The sequence below is a fragment of the Heptranchias perlo genome, chromosome 31 (genome assembly GCF_035084215.1).
Source record: "Heptranchias perlo isolate sHepPer1 chromosome 31, sHepPer1.hap1, whole genome shotgun sequence".
Classification (NCBI taxonomy): domain Eukaryota; kingdom Metazoa; phylum Chordata; class Chondrichthyes; order Hexanchiformes; family Hexanchidae; genus Heptranchias; species Heptranchias perlo.
The window spans coordinates 21,270,778-21,298,680 of NC_090355.1; the positions used below are offsets into that span (position 1 = coordinate 21,270,778).

General features: G+C 40.6%; 1 protein-coding gene across 1 annotated transcript in view; it reads left to right on the forward strand.

The window, feature by feature from the left end:
• The window catches only part of LOC137300558 (olfactomedin-like protein 2A), a 56,128-nt gene that overhangs the window by 17,968 nt on the left and 10,257 nt on the right, over positions 1-27,903 (forward strand). The window contains exons 2-5 of the mRNA XM_067969705.1: positions 10,750-11,013; positions 12,902-13,009; positions 13,520-13,699; positions 15,314-15,587. Of these exons, the coding sequence (XP_067825806.1) occupies positions 10,750-11,013; positions 12,902-13,009; positions 13,520-13,699; positions 15,314-15,587 (826 nt within the window). The remainder of the gene's footprint in view (positions 1-10,749; positions 11,014-12,901; positions 13,010-13,519; positions 13,700-15,313; positions 15,588-27,903) is intronic.

Consider the following 27,903-nt stretch of genomic DNA (forward strand, 5'->3'; position numbering starts at 1 on the left):
ATAAACCCTCAGTGGTCCAGATTTGGCTATTCATGAATAAATCCCAATTAGACCAATTTGTGCAGGGTTGTATCAGGGTCTGACACGTAACTTGAAAACAAAATAAATCATGACTTATAGTCCACTTATAGACAATGTGCATCACCTAGCTATCATTCACTTATTCAGATTTTAAAGACATAGTAATCAGCAGATAGTGTTCTTCCCAGGCTCTCATTATGGCTGCCTTCATTTTTTTCTCTCTCACTAATCACATAATAAAGAAAGAACTTGCAATATAGCATCTTATCACATCCACAGGATGTACCAAAGCCAATGAAATGTAGGCACTAATGTTATATTGACAAACATGCCTTCTTGTTCATCTATTAGCTCAAAATATAGCTACAAATTACCAAATCAGTGACAATATCAGAAATGTATTACACTCACAAACACCTATTTTGTATGAAAACCCACTTCTTTAAATATGGGTTTTGGGCTGGTATTACTTCAAATGCACTGCTGACTGAATAAGCAGGCACACAAAAGCTGGTATCTTGACATTCGGTCGGAATGCCCACTATCCTTCTACCTCTGCCAATCAACCTTACTAATGATTCTCATTATGTGCATGCAATACTCTTTGTAAGTCTCATAGCTGCTCTATGGTAACAGGAAGTACTCAGAATGATTGGAGTGATTTAATTCCAGTTACTGTTATAAACACATATCTTGCAATTAGAATCTAATATGATGGACAGCTCAGTCACCTCCTGTGACCATATTCCTTGATTTTAAGTTTATTCTGAGTTATGAAATTGGATTTGGCATTTTGGATTAGCCATGATTACTGCAGGACCCCATAAATGCAGCCAAGTTGCTGCTAAGCAATAACTTTTCAGCAATCTCCTCGTGTAAATGTGTAAGTCCATAAATTCAACAAAGTTAAAAGGAGTTGTTAAGAAAACAAAGAGAGGCTTGGATTGGGAGTTCAATACCAGGAAAATAAAAAGGTAACTGCCGTTATACAGGTAGCATTGAAGTCTCCAAGGAAATTTCTGCCTGACAGATGAAAAGTTAGCTGATAGGTTATTGAAATTAATGCAAACGTGCTTAGGTCGTTTTTGTAAGATCTTCTCCTAACCCTTACCTTGCCACACTGCAGCAATCTTGAACTTGAAATGATTGGTTGTAGATTTTGATTATTTAGATTTTAAGATCACAAAAAAGTCTAAATGTACAAAGTGTGACCGCTCATATTGCAGAAACAATTCCTCTTAAGAACAAATAGTGTTTCCCAATATAAATAATTCTCTTCTGAAGGTTTTGGTTGAGTATCATTGCTATCTGATTCAACTTGGTAAATAAGAACAGCCCTTAAGCAGAGCAAGGTATACCTAGACTCATTCTGATTGCATCTATACAGAGCCAACACAGGCATGATGGGCTGAATGGCCTCCTTCTGTGCTGAATCATTCTATGATTCTACGATAAAATAGGAGATAAAGGGTTTACACATGAAAAATTATCCTGTCCTTTTTTTTAGAATTTGACGGACCTACCTTGTATTTCCAACATTTTCTGTTTTCATTTCAGATTTCTAACAGTTGCAGTTTTTTCTTGTTCTAATTGCTTCAGTCAGTCTGCTTATTCACAAATCTAAACAGCCCCATATATTTTACATCTATCTAATTAAGTACAAGAAAGAAAGAAAGTCTTGCATTATACAGTGCCTTTCACGATCTCAGGACATCCCAAAGCACTTTGCAGCCAATGAAGTATTTTTGAAGTGTAGTCACTGTTGTAATGTAGGAAATGCAGCAACCAATTTTGCGCACAACGAGGTCCCACACACAGCAATGAAATACTAGTAATCTTGAGGAATGGAAAACACAAATGTCACAAAATCTTTGACAATTTTGCCTGTTCTATTTGGATCTCTGAGTTTTTCAACTTCCAAAAACAGTTCTGGCAAATGTTATGGTAGTCTTACCCTGGTTACATCCTTAAGGTGTGCCATCTAATTCCACATCTGGTCCAGGTTATGTACACAGGGTTGAGTCTGGCCACCACCTCCTGTTGGGCATGTTGTGGTGCTGTCCTCTAGAGAGGGTGCCCTGGATGCCAAAGAAGGTGACCCTCCTTGCACCCACCTCATGTTACACCACCTGCTCTTCATCAGCCATCAAAGAGGTGATTCAGGTGTCATGGCACAAACTCCATTTCCTGCCTTCATACTTGTTTTAGACTATGCTGGTTTTTGCTTCTTTCAACCTCAGTGTGAAGTCAATAAAGGAGAATGGGGTGGTGGGGGGAGGGTGTGGGTGTATAACGGGCGGTCAATCCACTACCTCCTACTTCACACTCCTGCTGAAGTTGAAAGTTAAGCCCCATTTGTCATTTACCATCTTTTCTTTTTAGTACTTGTTTAATAACTGAAGCAGTTGGTGCAGCTCCTTTGTGCAGATTTTTTTGTGCTTTGCTGTAGCTGACAGGAAGACAAAAATTGCCTTCCTGACTGTTGGCAACATCGCTCCAGCATGATATAAGCTGCCAAATTCTTCTCACAGTTCCGAGCACAATTGTCAGGACACAGTTTTCTGCTTGCTCTCGTGATTAATGACTTTGACCACAAGCACAAGGGGAAAACATGTTACAAGATGAATAATAGAATAAAAACCTGAATGGAGATTCATGGGCATCAGATTTCCTTTATTTGGTCATTTGCATTAAGGAAAGAGTACACTCTCTACGGGGAATAAATTCATACCTTTAGATGCATATTCTCAGAAATGGAAAGTAGCCTCAGAAAGTGGTAGTTACATCACTTTTAATGTTTAGATAATGTGAGAATCAATTTTAAAAACCCTGTTAGAATGCTGAGATATATAGCCAGAACAGTGAAGTACTTTACAGAGGTTATACTAAGGTTTTACAATGCCCTGGTCAGACTGCACTTTTATATTGTTGCCCGTGAGGTCTGGTGCTGCTGGTAGCAACCGCAGTTTATTTGAAAAATCCACCCACTAGGAAGACCAGGTAAAAAAAAAAATGGTTTTCATTGGTGTTGTTACTGTCTTACAAGACCTAACTACCCCACTGACACCCATAAAAAAGGGCCTTTAAAGTATTATGTTCAGTTCTGGTCACACCACAAAAAAATTACAACCATTGGAAAGGGTATGGAGAAGAGCAACTGATCTCAAGGGAAAAGGGAATGAGTTATAGGGAAAGATTAGAGAAACTCAAGCTCTGTAGTCTGGAAAGAAGGTGGTCAAGGGTGAGGAAGGGCCATTTGGCCCATTGAAGCTTATCCCTATAGTACAACTAACTCATCTTTTATGAAACCCAGCGTTGTATTAATGCCCCTAATGTTTTTTTTTATTCATTCATGGGATGTGGGCATCGCTGGCAAGGCCAGCATTTATTGCCCATCCCTAATTACCCTTGAGAAGGTGGTGGTGAGCCGCCTTCTTGAACCGCTGCAGTCCGTGTGGTGACGGTTCTCCCACAGTGCTGTTAGATAGGGAGTTCCAGGATTTTGACCCAGCGACAATGAAGGAACGGCGATATATTTCCAAGTCGGGATGGTGTGTGACTTGGAGGGGAACATGCAGGGGGTGTTGTTCCCACGTGCCTGCAGCCCTTGTCCTTCTAGGTGGTAGAGGTCGCGTGTTTGGAAGATGCTGTCGAAGAAGCCTTGGTGAGTTGCTGCTGTGCATCCTGTAGATGGCACACACTGCAGCCACGGTACACCAGTGGTGATGGGAGTGAATGTTTAGGGTGCCAGTCAAGCGGGCTGCTTCGTCCTGGAGGGTGTCGAGCTTCTTGAGTGTTGTTGGAGCTGCACTCATCCAGGCAAGTGGAGAGTATTCCAGTGGCCAGTGGTGTTCCGCAGGGGTCGGTGCTGGGTCCCCAGCTCTTTACAATCTATATTAATGATTTAGAGGAGGGGACCGAATGTAACATATCAAAGTTTGCAGATGATACAAAGATGGGAAGGAAAGTAGAGAGTGAGGAGGACATAAAAACCTACAAGGGGATATAGACAGGCTGGGTGAGTGGGCGGAGATTTGGCAGATGCAGTACAATATTGGAAAATGTGAGGTTATGCACTTTGGCAGGAAAAATCAGAGAGCAAGTTATTATCTTAATGGCAAGAAACTGGAAAGTACTGCAGTACAAAGGGATCTGGGGGTCCTAGTGCAAGAAAATCAAAAAGTTAGTATGCAGGTGCAGCAGGTGATCAAGAAGGCCAACGGAATGTTGGCTTTTATTGCTAGGGGGATAGAATATAAAAACAGGGAGTTATTGCTGCAGTTATATAAGGTATTGGTGAGACCGCACCTGGAATACTGCATACAGTTTTGGTGTCCATACTTAAGAAAAGACATACTTGCTCTCGAGGCAGTACAAAGAAGGTTCACTCGGTTAATCCCGGGGATGAGGGGGCGGACGTATGAGGAGAGGTTGAGTAGATTGGGACTCTACTCATTGGAGTTCAGAAGAATGAGAGGCGATCTTATTGAAACATATAAGATTGTGAAGGGGCTTGATCGGGTGGATGCGGTAAGGATGTTCCCAAGGATGGATGAAACTAGAACTAGGGGGCATAATCTTAGAATAAGGGGCTGCTCTTTCAAAACTGAGATGAGGAGAAACTTCTTCACTCAGAGGGTGGTAGGTCTGTGGAATTTGCTGCCCCAGGAAGCTGTGGAAGCTGCATCATTAAATAAATTTAAAACAGAAATAGACAGTTTCCTAGAAGTAAAGGGAATTAGGGGTTACGGGGAGCGGGCAGGAAATTGGACATGAATTTAGATTTGAGGTTAGGATCAGATCAGCCCTGATCTTATTGAATGGCGGAGCAGGCTCGAGGGGCCGATTGGCCTACTCCTGCTCCTATTTCTTATGTTCTTATGTTCTTATGAATCAGGAGGTGAGTCACTTACCGCAAGATACCCAGCCTCTGACCTGCTCTTGTAGCCACAGTATCTTTGTGGCTAGTCCAGTTAAGTTTCTGGTCAATGGTGACCCCCAGGATGTTGATAGTGGGGGATTCAGCGATGGTAATGCCGTTGAATGTCAAGGGGAGGTGGTTAGACTCTTTCTTATTGGAGATGGTCCTTGCCTGGCACTTGTCTGGCGCAAATGTTACTTGCCACTTAGCAGCCCAAACCTGGATATTGTCCAGATCTTGCTGCATGCGGGCAAGGACTGCTTCATTATCTGAGGGGTTGCAAATGGAACTGATCACTGTGCAATCATCGGCGAACATCCCCATTTCTGACCTTATGATGGAGGGAAGGTCATTGATGAAACAGCTAAGGATGGTTGGGCCTAGGATATTGCCCTGTCTAGCATACTCTGCCTGACAGACTGTTCCAAACATTTTTCTTTCTTTTAGTAAATTAATACTGCCATATTTGTTTTAAAACTACTTTCCATGAATTTAAATTTATGTCCTCTGGTCCTGCTTTCCTGGTTTATTTTGATGTAATATTCACGTTTTAACCTAGCTTTACTATTCAATATTTTGTCTAGCTCAGTCATTCTTTTGCATATTTCAATACTTGACAGCCTCTGTATTTTAACCAACATGTGTGATTGCACTAGAGAGAGGACCCTGGTGTAACTGGGCAGATACATGCTGGCAAACTTCTTAAAATATATTTTCTTACCCTTTTTAGCTTCCCACATATCAGTCCCAGCTGAGGGGGCAGTAGACACCTTCACATTGCTGCTGTGTAACCAAGTGCAGGGTTGTATGACAACAAGGTGAGCAAATCACCTGTCAGTTTCCATCCTTGCCTTCAGGAAGTGTTTCATACCTACTTGACATACCCATTATGATGATGACTGACCTGCTGAGTGATTCTAGCACTTCCTGGTTTTATTTTTGTTTCATATTCCAGCATCTGCAGTATTTTTCTTTTCACTTCTAAGGTTGCAATCAATGCTGCAATTTGGTAATGTCAGAAAAATGCCATTTTCTTAAATACTTTTAAATAAAAATCATATGTCCAATACTGAAATATATGATGGAAATTATTTGTGGGTAGCTACTTGTGGAAAAGGCACGATATTCAAAGGGTCAGAAGTCACACACATATTAGTAAGAATTCTGTTTCTCAAAGAAACACTTCCTATGATGCACAGAATAACTCATGCCGGCAAGTGCTTCAGATTCAAAGTAAATGAAAACGCCTTTTAGCAACAATGCTGGTACCAGCCTGAACTCTGCGCAATAAATAAAACAAGTTAAAGACAACTACTTGTTCGTGTTGGGCAAAACTGTTTCAAGAGCCATAAGTATGGTTCCTCATCAGACACTGTACAGACTTCTTGGCCTGGTTGACACTAGTAAACTTGACATGTTTTCCCTAATTTGGAGACAACCGCTGCACAAGTTAGGTCGATATTTTAGCCTAAGGCTATTTTATAGAGGGTTTTGATGTTAAAGTTTGTAATTTACAGGATCAAAGTCAAGTTTTTTCCACTCTTTCAGCCTCACGTTAAAACCCAAATTTTTATTCAGTTTTAAATAAATTTTTCATCTTCAGTGAGATAATTCAAGTGTCTCATTTCCATACACACTGTAAAGTGGGACCACCTTTCCAAGAAATCACAGGTGATCAATTTTAAATGTTATTGATATTTCCCTCTTATGTCAGATTAAAGCTGTGTCATGGTGCATATCTCAAGAATAATGCATTTCCTCAGTGTTTTTGAACCTAGATAATTTAGTCGTTATCATACATTACTTGTTTTGCTTCGTTTAAATTTGATTTTTTGTCATAACCAGTAAATGATCACTTTTGTGGATGACTAGTATGTTATTGTTAAATATTTCTTTTAATCTATTGCCATGAGTTTGCCAAATCTAAACTTCAGAAAACTTTCAAATTTTAGCAGTCCCCATTTGTGATATTATTGCATCCACAAAGGACTGAGAAGCAAAACTCTTTATCTGTTGAAGACCTTACAAAGGACTGAGAGCAGTAAATTCCATTAGCCACAATGTTCAGAACATTTCAAGCTTCCAGTTGTGCTCTTTTCATCGACATATGTTCTTTCTACTTCATAAGCAACATAATTACTGCTAATTTGGTGGTAAAGAGCTCATAATGGCAACATATGGAAGATCTCTGACCTTCTCTTGTAGTCTGTAGATTTGGTCTGATAAGACTGTGGCCCAAACAAACATCTTAAGAAGTTGACGGAAACTTTGAGGTATTGCATCCTCCCAGAAACCTTTTACCTTTGTTTACATTCTTACTGTTTACATTTACTACATCGCCAGTTAGAGGGACTTGATGCCTAGGGTTGTCTATTGTAAACAATTTTACAACACCAAGTTATAGTCCAGCAATTTTATTTTAAATTCACAAGCTTTCGGAGGCTTCCTCCTTCGTCAGGTGAACGATGTGAAAATGAAATCCTCGAAATGAAATCGCATTTATAATTCACAGAACAATGCTTGATGAGTACAGACAGTTTTTTCAACTGCCCGTTGCCAAGGCAATCAGTGTGCAGACAGACAGGTGTTACCTGCCAGGTCTCACAGAATATACAAATCACCAAAAAAAAACAACAAACAAAAAAAAACAGAGATAGAGAAGTAGAAACATAGAAAAGACAGCAACTGACCCGTTATATTAAAAACAGATAACATTTGTTCGCTGGTGGGGTAACGTGTAGCGTGACATGAACCCAAGATCCCGGTTGAGGCCGTCCTCATGGTAGGCCCATTAGGGTTGTCTAGAATGGGAAGATTTTCCATGAAGCACATGCCAAGATCTCAGCATTTTTCTTGCATGGCCTTATCCTTGTTTACTTTAACACATTTACTACAAAATAAACAGGTCCCTTCCTGCTTCCATTGTTCCATCAGCACCTGAGGCGATGTGACAGCAGGGGCTCTGTATTTGTTATGAAAACGATCTGAAAATGTCACAGTGAACACAAAGTCAAAAATGAAATGGAAACTTAATATATTCATAATGCAAGACAAATTTTAATATGCTCTTATAAGAATTTACAAGTTAAACTGATCAACAGTTGGGTTATCCACACTCCCAGATTGCCTAAGAGTCTCGCAGAATGGGGCACGGATCCCCCATGCACTTTAAATTTCCCACCGCAGAGTTCTCTCCCCCGCTTCGTTACAACACCGGTTGCTGCCACAGTGAAATCCCCGGCTCGATGACGTCACCAACCGCCCCCCGCTCCCCCATTTCAGAGAGTGTGGACTGTCTGTTGTGCCAGGAACAGTCGGAAGTCAGGGGGTGGGAATCAGGAGCACTCGGAAGACGGGGGGTTGGGAGTCGGGAGGGTTTGTGTCAGGAGTAGGGTTGCCAACTCTGGTTGGATATATTTCTGGAGGTTTGATTGTGTAACAGTTGATCACGTGGTACATAATCACATGATCATGTGACATGTGCCCTCAGTTTGTAAACCTTACAAAGGAGCGGTCCCCTGTAGATGAGTATCTTTGCAAGCAGTTTTGCACTGTCACACAAGAAGTTCTGAGAACTGGGAGGCCACCTGTGAGCAGGTGAAGGAAGTACGCAGGCGCAAACCACAGGCTCCCAGACAATCCTGGAGGGTTGGCAACCCTAGAATTACATGCTGTAATGCTCATGTCCTTATAAGACATCATATCCTTGGGCCTACCATGAACAGCAACTGGTGTGAAACAATACACCTTTAGAATCGAAGGTAGATTTTCCCTCAAATAGACTTTCCATCTGCACAGATTAGTGTGGACTAGAAAAACATTGCTGAGCGTAAAGCTCTTGAATTGAGAGAGGTGATACCACAACATACACAGGGCTGAACAATATGACTCTAAATACCCAGTGAATTAAGGCTATTTAATTTAAAGACCATCCAAAGAATTTGTTTCTCTTTATTTCCATGTCCCTTTCCGGTATCTGTTTGACCCTGATGGTTTAATAGGTAAAATGACCTCCTTATTCCAATGGGACCCAGCGAGAGACAATGTTGATTCGGGCATTTTATAAAGTTTGAAACATTTTATTGGACAATCTCTAGCAAGGCAGCAGGTTCAACTCAATACAAGATTGGGACATTTCACCATAAATAAAATCCGTCCAAATCCACTGGGAATGAAATCTTCTCCTGAAATTAAAAAATATTTTGGATTCATCTCTTACTTTCCCACAGTCTGATCAAAGATTTTCCGCCTTTCTTCAACAAACCAGTTGGGAGAGTGGGACGGACTAAGGCAAAGGTTGGAATAGCAAGGAATGAAGTAAGCGAGCGCAAACTACAGGCGCAAGCTCTACTTTTATCCCCGGTATCTAGCAGCAGTGCCCGGGAGATTCATGTTTCATTCCGGGAGACTCCAGGGCAGTCTGGGAGGGTTGGCAAACCTACCTGCCTTGGACTTTCCAACCCCCAGTCTGCCAGGCCCCCCCAAACCCTCTTCCCACCACTTGCTTGAATGCCGACGACCGTTCCTTCGGGTGCCCAGGAGCGGCTTCCTGCTGCCCAACATTCTGCTCCCACCCCGGTGCCGGCCAGCTGCTGCTTCCCACCAGGATGGAGCAAAAGTCTGACGGGGCCTATGTAGATGAGGCCTGGGAGTTAAATCTCACTCTGCCAAGGTCCATCCGATTTGCTGTGCCCCTCGGCCCCCGCCCACACGACTTCTGCCCCGAGTTAAAATTGGGGATGATACCTGACTTCAGAGTGGTACTTGTAGGCTGGAGTTATACTGCACGCTTTCTGAACTCAAATTGGCGTGAGACTGGCTGCTGAAAGGTGGGGATCTCACACCTCAAGGCTTTAGTGCTTTCCTGTCAATTGTTTTTGCATTGATGTGTATCCAAAACCATTGTGTATCGAAGTGAAAGTGGCAGTATAATTGCCCCTTAATGAAACTTACTACTGAAACTTTGTAAGTCTGTTCTTTTTCCAGAAGTGAAATTCATGCCAATAGCTGCAGTGGATTGTTGCTAAAATGCAACAGGCGCCTTGGGACATTGTACTAAGTTAAAGGCACTATATAAAGCAAGTTGTTGTTGTAAATACAGATTTTTTTTTTTCAGATTACCTTCTTAAATTGCTGAGTGTAGTAAGATACTGCTGTTCCTGTAAAGTACTGGGTATTTAAATAAAACATTGTATTTGCATAACTTTTGTTAGGTTGAGGTATTCTCAAAGTGTCAGCCTTGGTTCAGTGGTAGCACTCTTGTTTCTGAGTCAAAAGGTTGTGAGTTCAAGCCTTACTTCAGAGACAAGATGTAGGCTGACACATCAGTACAGTACTGACAGAGGGCTGCGTTGTTGGAGGTGCCGTCTTTCGGATGGGATGTTAAACCAAGGCCCTGTCTGTCCTCTCGGGTGGATGTAAAAGATTACATGGTGTTATTTTGAAGACGAGTAGTGGAGTTCTACTGGTGTTCTGGCCAATATTTATCCCTCAACCAACACCACCAAAAACAGATTGGTCATTTATCTCATTGCTGTTTGTGGGAATATTGGTGCGTGCAAATTAGATGCTGTGTTCCTACATTACACAGTAACTACATTTCAAAAAGTACTTAATTGGCTGTGAGGCGCTTTGGGACATCCTGAGGATGTGAAAGGTGTCTTATAAATGCAAGTTCTTTCTTTCTTTAATATACTGGAGACTGTTCTTACAGTACTTTGTAGACATAGGCTTGCTGTAGAAAACACTGAACCCCATTGATTTTGGCCGGTATGCTCTTGCTAAACCAAGTATTTTTACTTCAACAGTTGTTTGGGGAAAATGACCAAGTTCGGATGATTTCCGAGGGCTCAGACTGCCGTTGCAAGTGTATCATGAGACCTCTGACAAAGGATGCCTGCAGTCGCATCAGGAATGGAAGCTTGCGTTTTGAAGACTTCTACACAGTTGAAACTGTCAGCTCTGGGTCAGATTGTAAGTGTTCCTGCACAGCTCCCCCATCATCTCTCAACCCCTGTGAAAACGAGTGGAGGATGGAAAAGCTCAGAAAGCAGGCTCCGGAATTTTTTAAGGTACCACAATAATACAGTGTCAGGTGAATATCTGAAAACTATGAAAATCCCAAACCCCTTCCTATTGATGTCTATTACATTTACTACAATTAAAGGTTATTGTTCCTGATAAGTTGATTAAATGAATACTTTATGGCTTAGATCATGTACCATAAACCTGTCACATAAGACGCAGCTTCACATAGTTTCTTATCTGATCCGAGTGATCTTATGCTGCTCGGCCACCCTAGCCTTAAAGTCATAGGTTTTTACGACATTTACCATGTTAACAATCTACAGCAATATAAATCATGTTACAATTAAAGTTATCTAAGACACTATATAAAAGAAACACTGACATTTCACTGTGAATTCCTAGAAACATCTGCAGCAAATTGGAGATGATTGTGTAATACCTATCTCTGAATGTAAAAATTTTGAAAGCATCTGTCACACTCCAAATGTAACATCAAATACAAAACACCACAGTTGAACAATTGAAAGGTTACAGGTTATTTGCTGTTGGTAGGGAACTTTGTAAATTAGCCTGGGGTTGAAAATTTACAAGTTCCTGGCAATCTGAAACCTTTCCTCAGCAACAACAGTTAAACTCTAATTGATTTCAGGCTTCTGCATATTTAAAACAATTAAGCCTTGTGGACTTAAAGTGACAGTTCCACCTTAACATGAGAATAATACATTATGCCTTACCTGATATAACGTTCCTGTCATTATTAAACAGCATGGCCTCCGATTTTTTTTTATATTCGTTCACAGGATGTGGGCGTCGCTGGCAAGGCCGGCATTTATTGCCCATCCCTAATTGCCCTCGAGAAGGTGGTGGTGAGCCGCCTTCTTGAACCGCTGCAGTCCGTGTGGTGACGGTTCTCCCACAGTGCTGTTAGGAAGGGAGTTCCAGGATTTTGACCCAGCGACAATGAAGGAACGGCGATATATTTCCAAGTCGGGATGGTGTGTGACTTGGAGGGGAACGTGCAGGTGGTGTTGTTCCCATGCGCCTGCTGCCCTTGTCCTTCTAGGTGGTAGAGGTCGCGGGTTTGGGAGGTGCTGTCGAAGGAGCCTTGGCGAGTTGCTGCAGTGCATCCTGTGGATGGTGCACACTGCAGCCACAGTGCGCCGGTGGTGAAGGGAGTGAATGTTTAGGGTGGTGGATGGGGTGCCAATCAAGCGGGCTGCTTTATCTTGGATGGTGTCGAGCTTCTTGAGTGTTGTTGGAGCTGCACTCATCCAGGCAAGTGGAGAGTATTCCATCACACTCCTGACTTGTGCCTTGTAGATGGATTTATCATGAGCAATGCCAGGAGAGATCCATTAGTTTAAATAAAGGCCTTGTTCCGGCTCCCTTGATGGCTAAGTTGCTAAAGCAGTGAGAAACTGAGCTCGAGAGCTAAAAATCTCCTTTTGATTCCCAGCCTCTGTTGAGTTATCTATTGAGCCTCTGATATATTCTGGGAGAGCCTCAGTTGATCTCAGCAGCCTGGCTTAGGAAGGGGAAAATTAGCTATAATTCCCATTTCTGATCATTAGCAGCCCCTTTTGGAAAGTTTGTGTATTTGGGCATCAGGTGAGGACAGAATTTGGCTTGGCTGTGATACCTCCTACAGTAGAACAGCCTGCTGACACCAGCGTCTAGTCTTATGCATGAAGAATGGCCTGTTGGGTATCATTCTGGATGGTGTCCAGCCTTGTGCACCTGCACCCCGGCAAAGAGTTAATGATTTTCTGGGGGGAGGGAGAAGAAAGTTCTTCTCAAGATTATTACGGTTTTTAAATTCTGCAAGTTCTGAAAGTGACTTATCCACTGCAGAAGAAAGTTTTTAAAAAATTATTCTTTAAGAGATTAAATGCTCCACATTGTCTAACCTAGATCTTTATGATCTTACTCTAGTTGCAGTCGCTGGTTGACCTATTGGAAGGAACCTTGTATAGCATCGATATGATGAAAGTTCACTCATATATACGAAAAGTGGCAACACAGATGAACAACCTTGAAGAGGTGAAGTAACATGAATTCACTATAGCTTTAGTCACTTGGAAATTTCAGTACTAGTGACATCATGGGAAATCGATATATTCTTCATTCAACAATTTTACTCTATACTCTGCTTAACTTCATGTTTATTGTCTCTCCTACAATACATGAAACTTAATATTTATAAAGATAATTTAATGGGAGAACTAAATTTAACTTTTGTAGGGCGCTGTAAACACACATATCTGATTCAAACATTTCTATTTCTACGAATTATTATGAATCACATTTAAAATATTGTAGTGTCTTTTGTTGTCATTTTCAATTTGCAAGCCAAGAAAGTTGTAACTAGTGAGGAATGGTAATGATGAGACTCAGTTTAATCTGAGATAATTATTCCTCAGCAAGCTTGTGACAAGCAATGAAAGCTGCTATTCTGAAGCAACTGCTGATGTGATTGTAACTCTGAAGCTGGATTAATTTGTTGCGAGTACTGGATGTGTCAGACGGATTAAATGCTACTTTGTGTTTCAGACCATCAAATCAAATCTGACCAGAGAGAATGACTTCATGAAAGAAAGTGTGAAAAACCTCTCTGACCAAATGAAACGATATGAAAACTACTCCGATATTATGCTGAGTGTAAAGAAAGAAATTTCGAAGCTGGGCCTTCAGCTGCTGCAGAAGGATGCAGCTGTGGAAGATAAACAACAGGTAGTGCCTTTTTTAACTTGAAACAATTGAGACAATATTTTACAAGGATTCTTTTAAAGGACCATTGTTACTATTTATGGTTAACTCTCAAAGTTTTCTTTATTGCGTAAACATGCAATGGTGTAATTTTTTCCGGAAAACATCATTGCATCAGTTGAATTATATACATTCTTCCTTCACAACATAGCGACAATAAAATATCTGATGTTACTAGACAATATAAATATAAATAGAAAAGCACTGAATTTGAATATGGTGCTGGGGAGTTCTCTGTAATGTAAGCTTCACAATTATGATAATAGATGGTTTACAGTGAGTTACAAGGCAGTAATTCAGTCAAGTGGTTCTGATAACATCATTGACTACAAGCCTAAAGTTTGAGCATTTTATGAGTGTCAGTAGACCACGAGATAAAATTGCTGTTCGCTGCCAGCTGTCAGTTATTCTTTGTTTTAATTTTACTCTATAGTGCCATTCATTTTTAAATGTTCTTATTATTCTGTGCTGGATGTGTTGAACAGTGGAATGACGTAGGTTGTCCGTGCTAAACTTTTCCAATTTGTGACCTAGATTCAGCATTGGGCATTCCTAGTTAATATTAGTTAATGTTGGGGTGCAATAGACTAGATTGTTTATTTTATCTCTCTCAGGGTGGACTTGCTGATATTTGCCAACCTCTGTGCACATTTTCAGTTAAATCAGCAGATTCAAATTTCCCTGCTTCAGGAGCCACAATAACTAATTTGGGAGCTCCCTGGATCATGGAAAATTTGAAGCGGCTGATTTAACTGCAACTGTGGACATATAGGCCACTAGCCAACAATGAGCCTCCCACCAAACAAAGCAAAGCAAAGGCAATCATGTGATGGCTTCAGTTTGAGATAATTCCAGTTGAAGAATTAGCATCGGCAAAGACATGATGAATGGATGGCATCCTTATTTGTTGTACATTCTGTAATTCTCAGAAGATCCACTTCTTCCCAGGTGCAACCACCGCTCAGGACAGTCGGAAAAGTCCCGATAAACATTTAACACGGGTTAAAGTAAGCCGGAATGGTACCTCACATTCTAGTTCTTATATTTTAACACTGGTTCCAAGCTGCTTGCATCTTTTAGTTTGGAAAAAACCAGCACCCATGAAGACTGGAGGAAGGAAGGGCATGGGAACCAACCGGGTGGGCTGAAGCTAGCTAGTATACGTTTGGAATATGTGATATCGACCGTGAAGATCAGGGCTGGAAAGAAAATGAGCACCAGCAAGGGCTGAAAGGAAATAGGGGAAATGTAATGACAAAGGGAGTATGGGGAGAATCACCAAGCTGAGTTCAGGAAAGTGGGGACCAAGGAAGAGAGTGCGTGAGAGGCTGTGATGCAGAAGTTCAGAACTAGGACAGGGATACAACAGGGAAGAATGCCTGCCAAAACACTGGATATAGGGATGAGAGCCGTCAGAGATCGCTGAGTGTCAGAGACCCTGAGCCCTGAATGTGTTGGAGGCACGGGGAAGCACTGAGAGGAAGGAAAGCACCTGCAAAGAGCCCTGGCTTAAATCAAAGGCTCTAAAGGATTGTGCAGTTCTTAAGTTGTGGCCAAATGTACTACATTTATTTTTAGGACACATCTGGAGCAACAGCCAAGGATGTGAAGAAGTATTCAAATAAAGCAGAGAACAGGAAAAAAAACACAGCCCGAAAAGTTCCTCCCAAAGTACCAAAAGAAAAAGGAATCAAACCAAAGAAGCCAGCTATGAAAGCAAAACAAGTTGCATCACCAAAAATACCACGACCCACCATCAAGACCAAGCCTGGTATCCATCAGCCAGGTATTGTAAAAAGTGTTACCTACTACAAAGCAGGAAGACTTGAAGACACAGGAAATGGTGGCAAGAGTAAGTTTAAACAAACCTAAATTCTTCGTATTTTTATACTTCTCATTTTAGTCTAGAAATTGTGTGATTTCCCAAATGAAATGCGTGAAAATTCAATTAAGTAGTGAAATTGATTCAGCAAGACCTACAGGTAAGTGATACTGCATTCTTGGTGATGTAAATCTCGTTAAATATCCGTCAAATTACATTGGGTCTCCTCTACCAATACAACAGGGAAAAGAGAATTGCATATTGTCGAAATAAAGTATAAATAGTACCTCGGACAGGTAAATATCTCTGTTCAGATAGCAAACAAATGTCACACAAACATGTTATGCATTTGTACGGTAATATTGCAAGCTATAATTTCTAAGTTATATCATTCAATGGGTACAAGAGCAATTCATCAATATCATTGACAAGTGTATTTACAAAACATATATTCTGTTCCATTAATTACTAGGTAAGACAACAATGCAAAAACAAGAAAGGAGAGTATGAGTGCTTGAGTCTATTGTACTGTACATGTGCAAACATTTTCCACGACTAATATGGTAAACTAAAATGGCAGGTCTCATTCGGACTAGATTAGTTCTGTTCCATTAATTACTAGGTAAGACAACAATGCAAAAACAAGAAAGGAGAGTATGAGTGCTTGAGTCTATTGTACTGTACATGTGCAAACATTTTCCACGACTAATATGGTAAACTAAAATGGCAGGTCTCATTAGGACTAGATTAGTTTCTCTAATACATTATCCTGGATCCAGTTCCAACCCCATACCCTCGCATCCTTCCTGCAAAATTAGAATTTCGACACAACCTCAAAAATCATCAGGAAATCTGGTGAAATAGCTTATTATTTTTTGGCTATTGTTGAAGCATCTGTGCACCTAGCAGCTATGGTGATGACCTTCCTGTTTTCATATTCAAGTTTTTTAACTTGAAAATATGTCACGGAAGAGTCATTAGCCTGTCTAAACTTGAGTCTTTCTCGCTTTCAAATGTGCCTGATGGTCCTTTGTATCAACTGATACACAATCACAAAAACAGGATTTTTGACTTTAATTTCTTTACATACCAGACCACAGTTGAAGATTAGTAAATATCTATGTTATACATTACATGGTCCATTGTAAAGCATCCACCCCTCCCCAAAATAAGGATATCTGTTGTAAAGAATAAATGTCTGTTTCATAATACAAATGAAATAGATGTGTCAAACTTCATAAAGCTTCGACTAGCGAATCACTTTAAGTAATCTGAACAGCAGAACAAATTCAATATACATTCCATTAACTTTCTGAAGCAGAAATGTTTTAAGCTGAGTACGATTTTGCTTGCAGCAGATAAGAGGATTTATTAAACCCAACAATGTGGTATTCATTGAAGCAATATGTGGATGGAAAATAGTTTACAGATGCTCTTACATGCTAGCAGTGCAAACTTACTGCTTTTTCTCAATGCACCTAGATTACTCAGTAACAAAAAGAACTGGTTTTCCCAAAGAATTCAGTTATCACTGTGTAATAACAAGACATCCCTTCACTCACCACATTAGTGGCGGACGGGGAGGTAATAGGGTGTATGTTCAAGACAGACGATGTAACAAGGAGACATGTCCCACCTGCATCAAGCTTGGCATCCAGGGTTTTCCTTCTCAGCTTACGGTTAACAAGAGGCCCAGCTACCGCTGCACATATAAGTTGAGGAGTGGGACTGCTAGTAGCGCTGGCTAGTGTCAATGAATCAGTCAATGAGCATGGCCACTGGGCAGCTAGGCGTTTTGGGCAGCTGTCAACTTACAGGCTGCTTCTGCCTCATTCAGCATGGTCATGGACTGGAGTCACTGCAGGATGCCCGTTTAGTATGGGTTCTGGCTCTGTGACTGTGCTGCCAGTCCTGCCACTGACTGAACTCACCTGCACTCCTAGACCGTGTTACAGTCAGTCAGCTTTTAGTCTTGATGTCACAAAATATTGCAGGTAGAGACATCCAGCTTAAACCATCACCAGGATGTGAGAATGAGGCAGATTGCAAACCCTTTTAAATGTAGAGCGCTTCGGGAAAATGTGTATAAGTATGCAATGGGGGGAGGGGTTAATTGGTATGGGGAGACTTAGATGGGGAACTGGGAGTATTAGAGTCATTCAGTGTCTAGACAATGTATGAAAAGACTTCAAAAAGTGGATAGAATGCTGTGATGTACAGCATGTTGCTGCACTTCAAAAAGTAATTCATTGTGTGAAACATTTTTTACATGTCTTGATGCATGTCAGGTGCGGTAGATAAATTCAAGCCTGCCTGTCCTGTATAACCAGAATAATAGAGCACAGGTTTCCACCCTGTGCCCTGGTAATCTGGTCCTCGAAGCTGAAGTAACTCAGTTGTATTTGCACTTTTTTATTTTTTATGTTTGTCTTGTTTGAACTTAGCCGGCCTACAGGTCTGGAAAGGGCTGTTTTTAGCTTTGGTGCTACATTGGTGAATAAATCCTTAATCATAACATTGAGTTTTGTTATTCTTAGCAATTTGAGATATGTGTACATTAATGGGAAAATGAATTGAAACTTTATATATGGTCCATAGTATACATTTGTTCAGCCCACACAGACAAATACTTGGACTCCTCTACAGTACAGTACAAAATTCTAGGGCTTTTACAAAACACTGATCTGATTCTACTTGGAGTACTGTGTTCGATTCTGGTCACCACTTCACAATAATGTATACAAGCATTGAAAAGGGTGCAGAGAAGAGCAATGACACTGATCCCAATAGTAAAGGCAGTGAGGCCCAGAGAAGCTTAAGCTCAGTAATGTAGAAATGAGGCAGTTAAGAGAGGACCTCACTAAGGCATATAAATATTAATTGGTATAAAGTAAACTCAGAGGGGTAGAATTTCAGCTTGTTTCTGCTAGTTTTGCGCCCAGATTGCAGTGCAATCGGGCGAACCAGCAGAAAAGATCGGGGAATTTTAAACATGAGTTACGCCCAAAACCAGATACTTTAGAGTTTTCTGCAGTCTTTTATGCTGGTTTTAAGGTTCAATTTGCCTGGATCAGGCCCCACCCACAAAACTGGCCACACCCCCAGGTCAACATTGTGAGTTTCTGCCGATTGCACTGGGTTGGGAAGTCTCTTCAAATTGCACTCATTTTCTAAGGTGCACAGGCACTAGTAGGCACATTTTAAAAGTTTTTTCAAAAATGTTCTAATTTTCTAAGAAACTGACTAATGTACACCAATGAAACTAGTAAATGGTTCAGTGTAGTTTTTTTAAAGTCATTTTCAGTGACTTTAAATCGGGTGACTCACAGGTGGAGGACTGGACACTCTTATTAAAAATGCTTATTTTTGGTGATAAACCCATTTTCAGCTGTATTAATAAAACTGTACCAGGTTACCACTCTTAAATATATTAAGGAATACTCTTTCATGGGAAAGAAAAAAAACCAATTACGTTCTATTACGCTGCCCGAGTGCGCTGGTTCATGGAAGATTTTACATTTGTGATTATGCAAATAAATTTTATCGGAAACTTGAACTGTAACCTGACCAGCACAATTTCAAGTGCATTTTGGGCGCAATTTCCCGATTGTGCCCAAAGCGGAAACTCTACCCCAGAATATTACTTCAGATTACCCCAAAGTAAGATCAGTGACATAAAATGAAATTAGTGAAAAGCAAATTTAAAACAGATAGTCGGAAGAACGTTCCTACTCAAAGAATGATGATTTTTTGGATTCTACTGGGTCTGATGGTAGAGGCAAAAACACTAGAAGCTGGATTCTATAATGGGAGAATTAGACACTGTGTGGGATCCTTCTTCGACTATATGTAGATGCCATGGTGATCCATTATGACCCACTTATATGAATTTACCATTGGTTACTATTATTTGAACCGAAAGGTACAAGGTTGAAGTCAAGATGCTCGTTCAACAGCACTTGAGCACATATTAAAAGCTGCAATTCCAGTCCAGTGCTGAGGGAGTGATATATTGGTAGAGGGACCATCTTTCAAATAAGATGTTAAGATAAGAGCCTATCAGCCTGTTCAGGGGGATCTTAAAGATCCAATGGCACTATTTCAAAGTAGAACAGGGAGTTCTCCTGGGTCTACCACATTCCTCCCTCAAATAACATTACCAAAATCAGATTCAGTAGTCACTCATCTCATTTCTATTTGAGGGATCTTGCTGTGCTCAAAATGGCCACGATGTTTGCCTACATTGCAACAGTGACTGCATTTCAAAGTATTTCATTACCATGTATTACTAACTTTTGCTCTTCTAGTGGTGGTGAGCATTTCCATGCGGTCTAATGGTTATCTGTGTGGTCACACAGAGGACTTGAATCAGATTCCTGGGTGGTCTAATTCTGAGTATACAGCTGTTTTCTCTATTGTTCTGTAATGAAAGATGCTCCCTAGTGATCTAGAGTAGCTTTTGTATTGGCAGAAAGACCACAACAGGTTTTGATTTTTTGCAAAACCCAAAAAAATACTCTTTATCCTATTGATTAGGGAACTGATTTAATTGTGTTTCCTGCTGCAGTGTTGAGTAATGTACCCTTCACAATCCATTTTCAGGTGTAAATGGGTTACTAACATTTCAGTAGCGGTCCATAGTCAGCTTTCGAGCATGTTGCGGATTTTATAATATGGTATCAATATTCTGGCACTTGTTATGGTTCTGCTAAATTAAAATAAGAGCCATAGTAAAACAAAAGTCAATGGAGATTAGGAGGAAAACTCTCCAGCGACTGGAGTCATATCTGCTCCAAAGGAAGATGGTTGTGGTTGTTGAAGGCCAATTATCTCAGCCCCAGGACATCGCTGCAGGAGTTCCTCAGGGCAGCATCCGACGCACAACTATTTTCAGCTGCTTCATCAATGAACTTCCCTGCGTCATAAAGTCAGTAGTGGGGCTATTTGCCGATAATTGCACGGTGTTCAGGTCCATTTGCAATTCCTTAGATATTGAAGCAGTCCATGCCCGCTTACAGCAAGATGTGGACAATATACATGCTTGCGCTGATAAGTGGCAAGTAACATTCGTGCCACACAAGTGCCAGGCAATGACCATCTCCAACAAGAGAGAGCCTAACCACCTTCTCTTGACAACCAGTGGCATTACCATTGCCGAGTCCCCTACCATCAACATCCCAGGGGGTCACCATTGACCAGAAACTCAACTGGACCAGCCACATTAATGCCGTGGCTACCAGAGAGGACAGAGGCTGGGTATTCTGCAGCGAGTGGCTCACCTCTTGACTCCCTAAAGCCTCTCCATCACCTATAAGTCAGGAGTGTGATGGAATACTCTCTACTTGCATAGATGGGTGCAGCTGCAACAACACTCGGGAAGCTCGAAACCAACCAGGCCAAAGCAATCTGTTTGATGGGCACCTCATGCACTAATCTAAATATCCACCACCAGTGTAACGAGGCTGCAGAGTGTACTATCTACAGGATGCACTGAAGCAACTCGCCAAAGTTTCTTCGGCAGCACCTCCCAAAGCCACGACCTCCACTACCCAGAAGGACAAGGCTAAAGGGTGTGTGGGAACACCATCAACCCTAAGTTCCCCTCCAAGTTCCATTCCATTCTGACTTGGATATATATTGCCGTTCCTTCATCGTCGCTGGGTCAAAATCCTGGAACTGCCCCCTACATAACAGCACTGTGGGAGTCCCTTCACCACATGGAATGCAACGGTTGAATAAGAAGGCCCAATACACCTTCTCTGGGCAATTAGGCATAGGCAATAAATACTGGCCTTTCCGGTGACACAAAACATCCAGAGAATGATTTTTTAATGTTTAGGCTTCAAAAGCTTTTGATTACTCAAGTGGTTCAAGTGTTCACCTTCATGCCAATTTATTGTAATTTAATTAGTTTAACAAGAATTTTAAGTCCATCCATATAACGTAAATATGGGAAAGAATTATTTTAGTCTTTGCTCCTCTTAATAAATGGGTCTGGCATTAAGTGCTAAAAAGGATGCAGCCTTTTAACAAGAATTCTGGGGCCATCACAGGAAGCCTTTTTTTTAATCAAAAAGAGCTTGTGTTTACTCTTGAAAATCAAAGACATAAAGGAAAAGTGCTTCTTCCTGAACTGACTTTATTCTTGCTCCATAAGAATGATCTTGAATATTACAGTAATAATCTACACTTAACTAGCTTTGGGCTAGATTTCAGGCCATCCCTGTGGACAGGTGGTTTCCATTCCTAAAGTAAAAGTAGAAGCCATTGAGACATCAGCACATACAATGGTATTATACCAAATCAAAAATAGCAGGAAGGGAGTTAAAGGTAGTAATTCAATTTGAAGGTTGAGCTGTTCATAAACTACTCTCATGAGTTATGGCATTTGAACCTTCCTATGGAATTGCTGGATTCTAACTCAGTCCCCAGTGTCTACTTTCTGTCATGTTTAAGTTGCCAGCTGGATAGAGATGCAGGTACATACACAACATGCTCTTACAATCAGCTGCACTCATGAAACAGTGCAATGGCATCTTGTTTCCCTGACCACACACTTCACACATTACTAGCACAGATGTAGAATTGGCCAAATAATAGTCGCCAATAAGACTAATGAAATTGCTACAAAATTTTTATGCTAGACCTAAGCTGACATTATACAGGCTAATTTTTGCAGTATTTGAATTTTGGCATCACACAAAGGATTGTCATTACACAACACAAAGTTTTGCAGTTTACAAATTATATTGTATATTTGACAAAGTATTACACACTCTAACAACATATCAACAGAATTTTTAGATACCATTCCTGAATTATACAGTGGAGTTAAAATTAGACATTTAAAGGAGAACTAAAACACCAATGGTAAAGTCACTCTTTTCATGGTATTACTGCTTTTCTCTCCATTTAATAATGGTGAATATTGTATTTAACTGCTGTTTTATTTCTTTGATTAGAATATTATACGCTTACTTAGTTAGGATACCTAGGTTTCCATATCTTTTTCCCTCCTAGCAATTGGGAAGTAAATAGTGCAAATTGATATTGTTCTTGGGTTAAGTTCAGTTCCTATTACATCAGTGGGATACTTAAAAGAGAACAGGGCACCTGACAATAGTAAATACTGTTCTGCAGTGAGATCATTCACTGCTGGTTCTCAGCAGGGAAAAACTGCTGTTATGACCCAGCTAACCTAAAACAGTGAGAACAGAAAAGTAATTAGAGTAATTAAATTAAAAGAAAGTACTATGGAGGATATTCTGTGGATGGTTTAAGTGATGCAGCCCGTCGGAAGTGAGTTTGGTTTTGTTTTGTGACTGGACATAAAATATTAATTTACTTCCTATTAATTCAGATCCAATTGGATAATGAATAATAAGTACTACTAAAAATACTTGGAAAAATGAACAAATGTCCCATAAATTAACATAATGAATGTACTGAGAGCTAATCTCATTTCTGGGATCACTAAAAATTATTTTATCTTACTTCAATCTACTTTTATTGCAACTCTTAAATTTAATACAGTCATACATTCATACATTGTACAGTATATGTGGTTCAGTATACAGGAAACAGAAATATTGAATGTTGGGAGTGAGCCTTTCATAATGCCTTATAAGGGAAGCTGGTAATATTTTTTATTGCTGGGGCTTCGACTCACAATCAGATTTGGGGGAGGGGGCTTCATCTCTCACCACCTCAGTGCATGCACCACTGGGTTGTGGTTAAAAGGATACTCAGAAGCTTGCCCTTGACTCGGTCCAGAGGAATTGCTATGGAAAGGGCCAGAAGATAATACAGTGGGCCTGACTTGATTGGTGATCTTTGAGATTCCATGCAGAATATTTTGCCAGTGGGGCTGGGTCTTTGGGCATATCCAGAAAGTGTGGAAGGTTCTGTTCTTCCACCACAGTCTCTGCTGAAGTTTCCCATTTGCACAGAGGAGTAGATTTTGACTTTATGTGATAGTGTAAAATGGGTGATAGCGAATCAGCAGCCCGTTTTACATCTCTCCCATTTTTATTTCCAATGGTAAGAAAAGCTTCAGGCAAGAAGAGTTCACATATTAATTTATTGGGTAGATGGCTGCATGAAATGTTTGGTGAGGCAGAGTTAAACTTCTAAACAGTAAATTTTATGGTAAGGTTATGGAGCTTTATCTAGAATATTCTCTGATAATGTTTTGGTTTTTTCATCCCATTGTCAAGTAGTTTTGTCTCCCAGTATTTTTTGGACCATACAATGATTGCATTGTTTACATTATAATAATTCTCTTTGAACACAGTTAAAATTGTGATTTTACAGAACAAACCTTTGCAGTTGTATCAGAAACTGAAATATTTCTACAAGTCACTTTGAAATTGTACTGAAAAGCTAAGGTTTACTGTAAGATAATAGCGTAAGAATTCTTTATGCCTATGAGTCTTCATTGAGGATGAAACCTCATGTTCCTGTCTTCTACTCAGTAATTATAGTGACTGTTCAACCATGTTTTGCAAGTTTAAAGCATTTGTGCTGTTCCTCCATTCTGCCTATCATAGCCAGGACAGGTTTTGGCACTAAATGAGGCCAGGTTAGACTCGTTACAAAAATGGAAGCAAAGGGAAAAAACTACAATCTCACCTACAACAGGTGTGCTTCCTGATTAAAGCTGGTGAGTCCATTACTTGAAGGGCTTTCTAAAGAGGTAACAAGCTTTGTGGGGAACAGCACAAAAATCAGGGTGTGGGGGGGAGGGGGGCGGCAATAAAAGGCAAAAGCTTCAACCAATTCAAGCTGTTAACAGTATTCCAGTGTGCATCCTGTTTCCACACCAAACCTTCACATACTACTCAAACTATAACCGGCAGCACTCTCATATCCTGATCAGACTATTCCTGTCTATCATAGTTTTTTCCTGTATTTTAGTTTGTTTCATTTCCAATGTATTTTCCTGAATATTTCCTGTATCCCCCAGTGTTGATGCTCCCAGAAAAAAGTACGCAGTGACAATGAAAATGTTTCAGTATTTCTCTTCATGTTCTGACTCATGTTCCTTCAGCAACCTTTTAAAATGCACGAATATATTATAACTAACTATACCTTGTCTCAGTGCTTCTCTATTCCAAACACCATTTTTCTTTGCTACTTTTCTTTTGGCTTTTTCTTCTGTTCTTGTGCTTTCTTCCTGTTCTGTTCTTTGATTCTTTCTGCTGTTCTGTTTTCTTTCTTTCTGCTGATTCCTTCTTTACTTCTGTCACCTAAGCTGTTCCAGTACAGCTATGACATTGGCATCTATCCAGTATTGTGGAATATTGCTCAGATATGTCCTATCTGGCCTGGATTTTCCTATTTGCATCAGAGGTGGGTTGGGGCAGGATTTCCACCCACCAGTCCAACCCCGCCATGACCCGGACCAATTTTCCTGGGTCAGGGGTCGTTAAGAATGCAGCGTGATCTTCCCGTGAGGTCTCCGCCATCAAGCGGGAGCCTACCACTGCAAGGCAGAGCTATCCCAGTGGTGCTGCAGCTGGATTGTTCACTTCCTGCCCTTTTCACTGATTTGGGGCAGAATAGCAGAAAAAAATGCAGGCCATTACATCTAACCCAGCCACTTATTGCCCATCAGTGTCCTCCCAAACATCAGTAAAATGATGTAAAGAATCAATAGAGCAATCAAGTGACATCTACTCATCAATAACCTGCTCATTGAAGTTCATTTTACATTCCGCCAGAACCATTCAGCTCCAGACCTCATCACAGCCTTAATCCATACATGAACGCAAGAGTTGAATGCTAGGAAAGAGATAAGCATAGCTGCCCTGACATCAATGCAGATTTGACTGAGTATGGAACCAAGGAGCACGAGGAAAACTAATCAATGGAGGTCAAAGAGAAAATCCTCCAGTAGCTGGAGTTATACATATTACAAAGGATGATAGTTTTGATTGCTGGAGGTCAATCATTGCAGCCCCATGTCATTGTTGCAGATGTTCCTTGGGGTAGTTTCCTTGGCCCAACCAACTTGAGTTGCTACATCAGTGACCAATCCTCCATCATAAAGTCAGGAGTAGGGCTGATCCCTGATGATTCTACTGTGTTTGGCTTCATTCACAACTCCTCTGATATTGAAATAGCCCATGTCAGCCTTCAGAAGGACTTGGACAACACCCAAGCATCTGCTGATAAGTGGCAGGTAACATATGCATCACATATGTGCCAAACAAGAACAATCCCAGGTATCTCCACCTGACCTTCAACCACATCACCATCGCTGAGTCCCCCTCCGTCAGCATCATGGGAACCACCATTAACCGGAAGCTTAACCAGCTACACCAAAGCTACAAGAGCAGGGCTGAGGCTGGGTACTCTGTAATGAGTGGCTCACCTCTTGATCCCACAAAGCCTCTCCACCATTTACAAGGCAAGAGTATGATAGAATACTCTCCACTCGCCTGGATGGATGCATTCGCAATGTCATCATCCAGGAGAGAAATTCGCTTCATTAGCACCCTGCCACTGGACTCAATATCCAACCCCTCCAACACCAACACACTGCGGATGCAGTATGTACGAGCCACAGGATGCACTGCACCAAATCACCAAGTTCACTATGATAGTACCCCCCTCCCCTGCGATCTCTGTCACCAAGAAGGACAAGAACAGCAATGTTGGGGGAACACCACCACCTTCAAGTTCCCCTCCAAGTCACACACCATCCTGACTTAAAGATAAACTGCCATTCTTTCATTGTCACTGAGTTAATAACCTGGAATTCCCTACCTGATATCATTGTGGGAGAACCATCACCACAAGGACTGCAGTGGTTCAAGAAGAAGGCCCACCACCTTCTCAGGAAAATTAGGAATGGCCAATAAATGTGGCCTTGGCACCATCAATCACATCCTGAGAACAAGTAAAATAAAGAGAATTACACATGATGGAAGTTCATTTCACATATCTATTCCGCTTTCTCCATCCACTTTCATGGTGAGTACACCAGAATTGTTGCTCCCAATCTCCCTTGTAGTTTGAAATCAGGCTGCTCGTTATAGTGAGAATAGAAATAACAGATCAGATAGCAGAGCGGGCCAGGTTAAGTGGGACTGGGAAAGAACAAACAGACCGGTCAGACAGGAAAGAAACATGGAGCTGATCAGTTGGGAGTGGAGAGAAATGGTGTTGGAGGAACAGGGTGTGGATCAGGTGGGAAGGTGCAAAGAAGCAACTGAGCTGAATTTCTACAGATTCCATTTTTCTCATGTACTCTATATTTGAAGTCATACACATGTAAAATATGGGAATCCTCAAAGGGAAGGAAACACCGGGAATGTAACAAGCTATTTTTCTACTTTGTAATCTTTGGTGGTAAACCCTTCAAACCATTTATTCCTACCTTATCAACTTGTTTCTGTTCACAATTCAACATCAAAAGGCCCTGGATTTTTACAGGGATATCATATAACACAACCAGCAACACAGATGGAGCTTCTGTTTAAATGTTTTACTGCTCTGTAAATATTTTTGTTGCTGTATGACTATTGATTACATGTACTGGAAGCTAAACAGTAACAAAATAAAATCTTTAATCGAAACCCAACTTGTTCAGCTTTTTTATAGTCATTACGTGACATATGAGGAAGTGGTGATGAAAATCAATGGATTGCCATGTGCTACTTCTGTTGAGTTAACTGTAAATAGGTAACAAAAATTCCACCATTGATATCAGCTGAAAAGTTCTTTCAAGAAAACATTAAAAATAATCCATTGACTTATCATTGATCCAATATTTTTGGCAACAGATGCAATTTTAAAAATTCAGGTCATGCTAAAAAATTTTGTTTGATTTTAGTTTCTGTGTAAGTGACAATACCCACTGGAGTTAAATCTTTAAGAGTGTGTTGAGGATTTTCTTGACATGTGAAACTAATTAAATAGCTCAGATTTGGTCTTCCCTCTCAGAGAAGGGATAGTCATTCAGGAGAGAGAACTGATTACTTGCACCTGTATATATACAGCAACATTCAACTAAAATTTTTCAGAACCAGAAATGAATGAGTTCCCATTGTTACAAAACTCCATAGTGAACCTGAGATTTTGATTAGTTGATACAGTTACCGAGAAACATGTCTTTCCAAAAAAGTCCAAATATTTGACTAACTTTTGTGCCAAAAAAAGTTATAGGCATTGCTTTCTGTAACAATAATGTGGTGACATTATTAGTCCCAGGAAAATGTAATCCATATTATGATTGCATTAAATTAAATTTTGATGCTTGAAATTACTCTCACTTTATAAGTTGTCCCAACTCAATGTTGCAGAGCACAATATCTTTTGTTAAGTGCAAATCTGTTTCTGT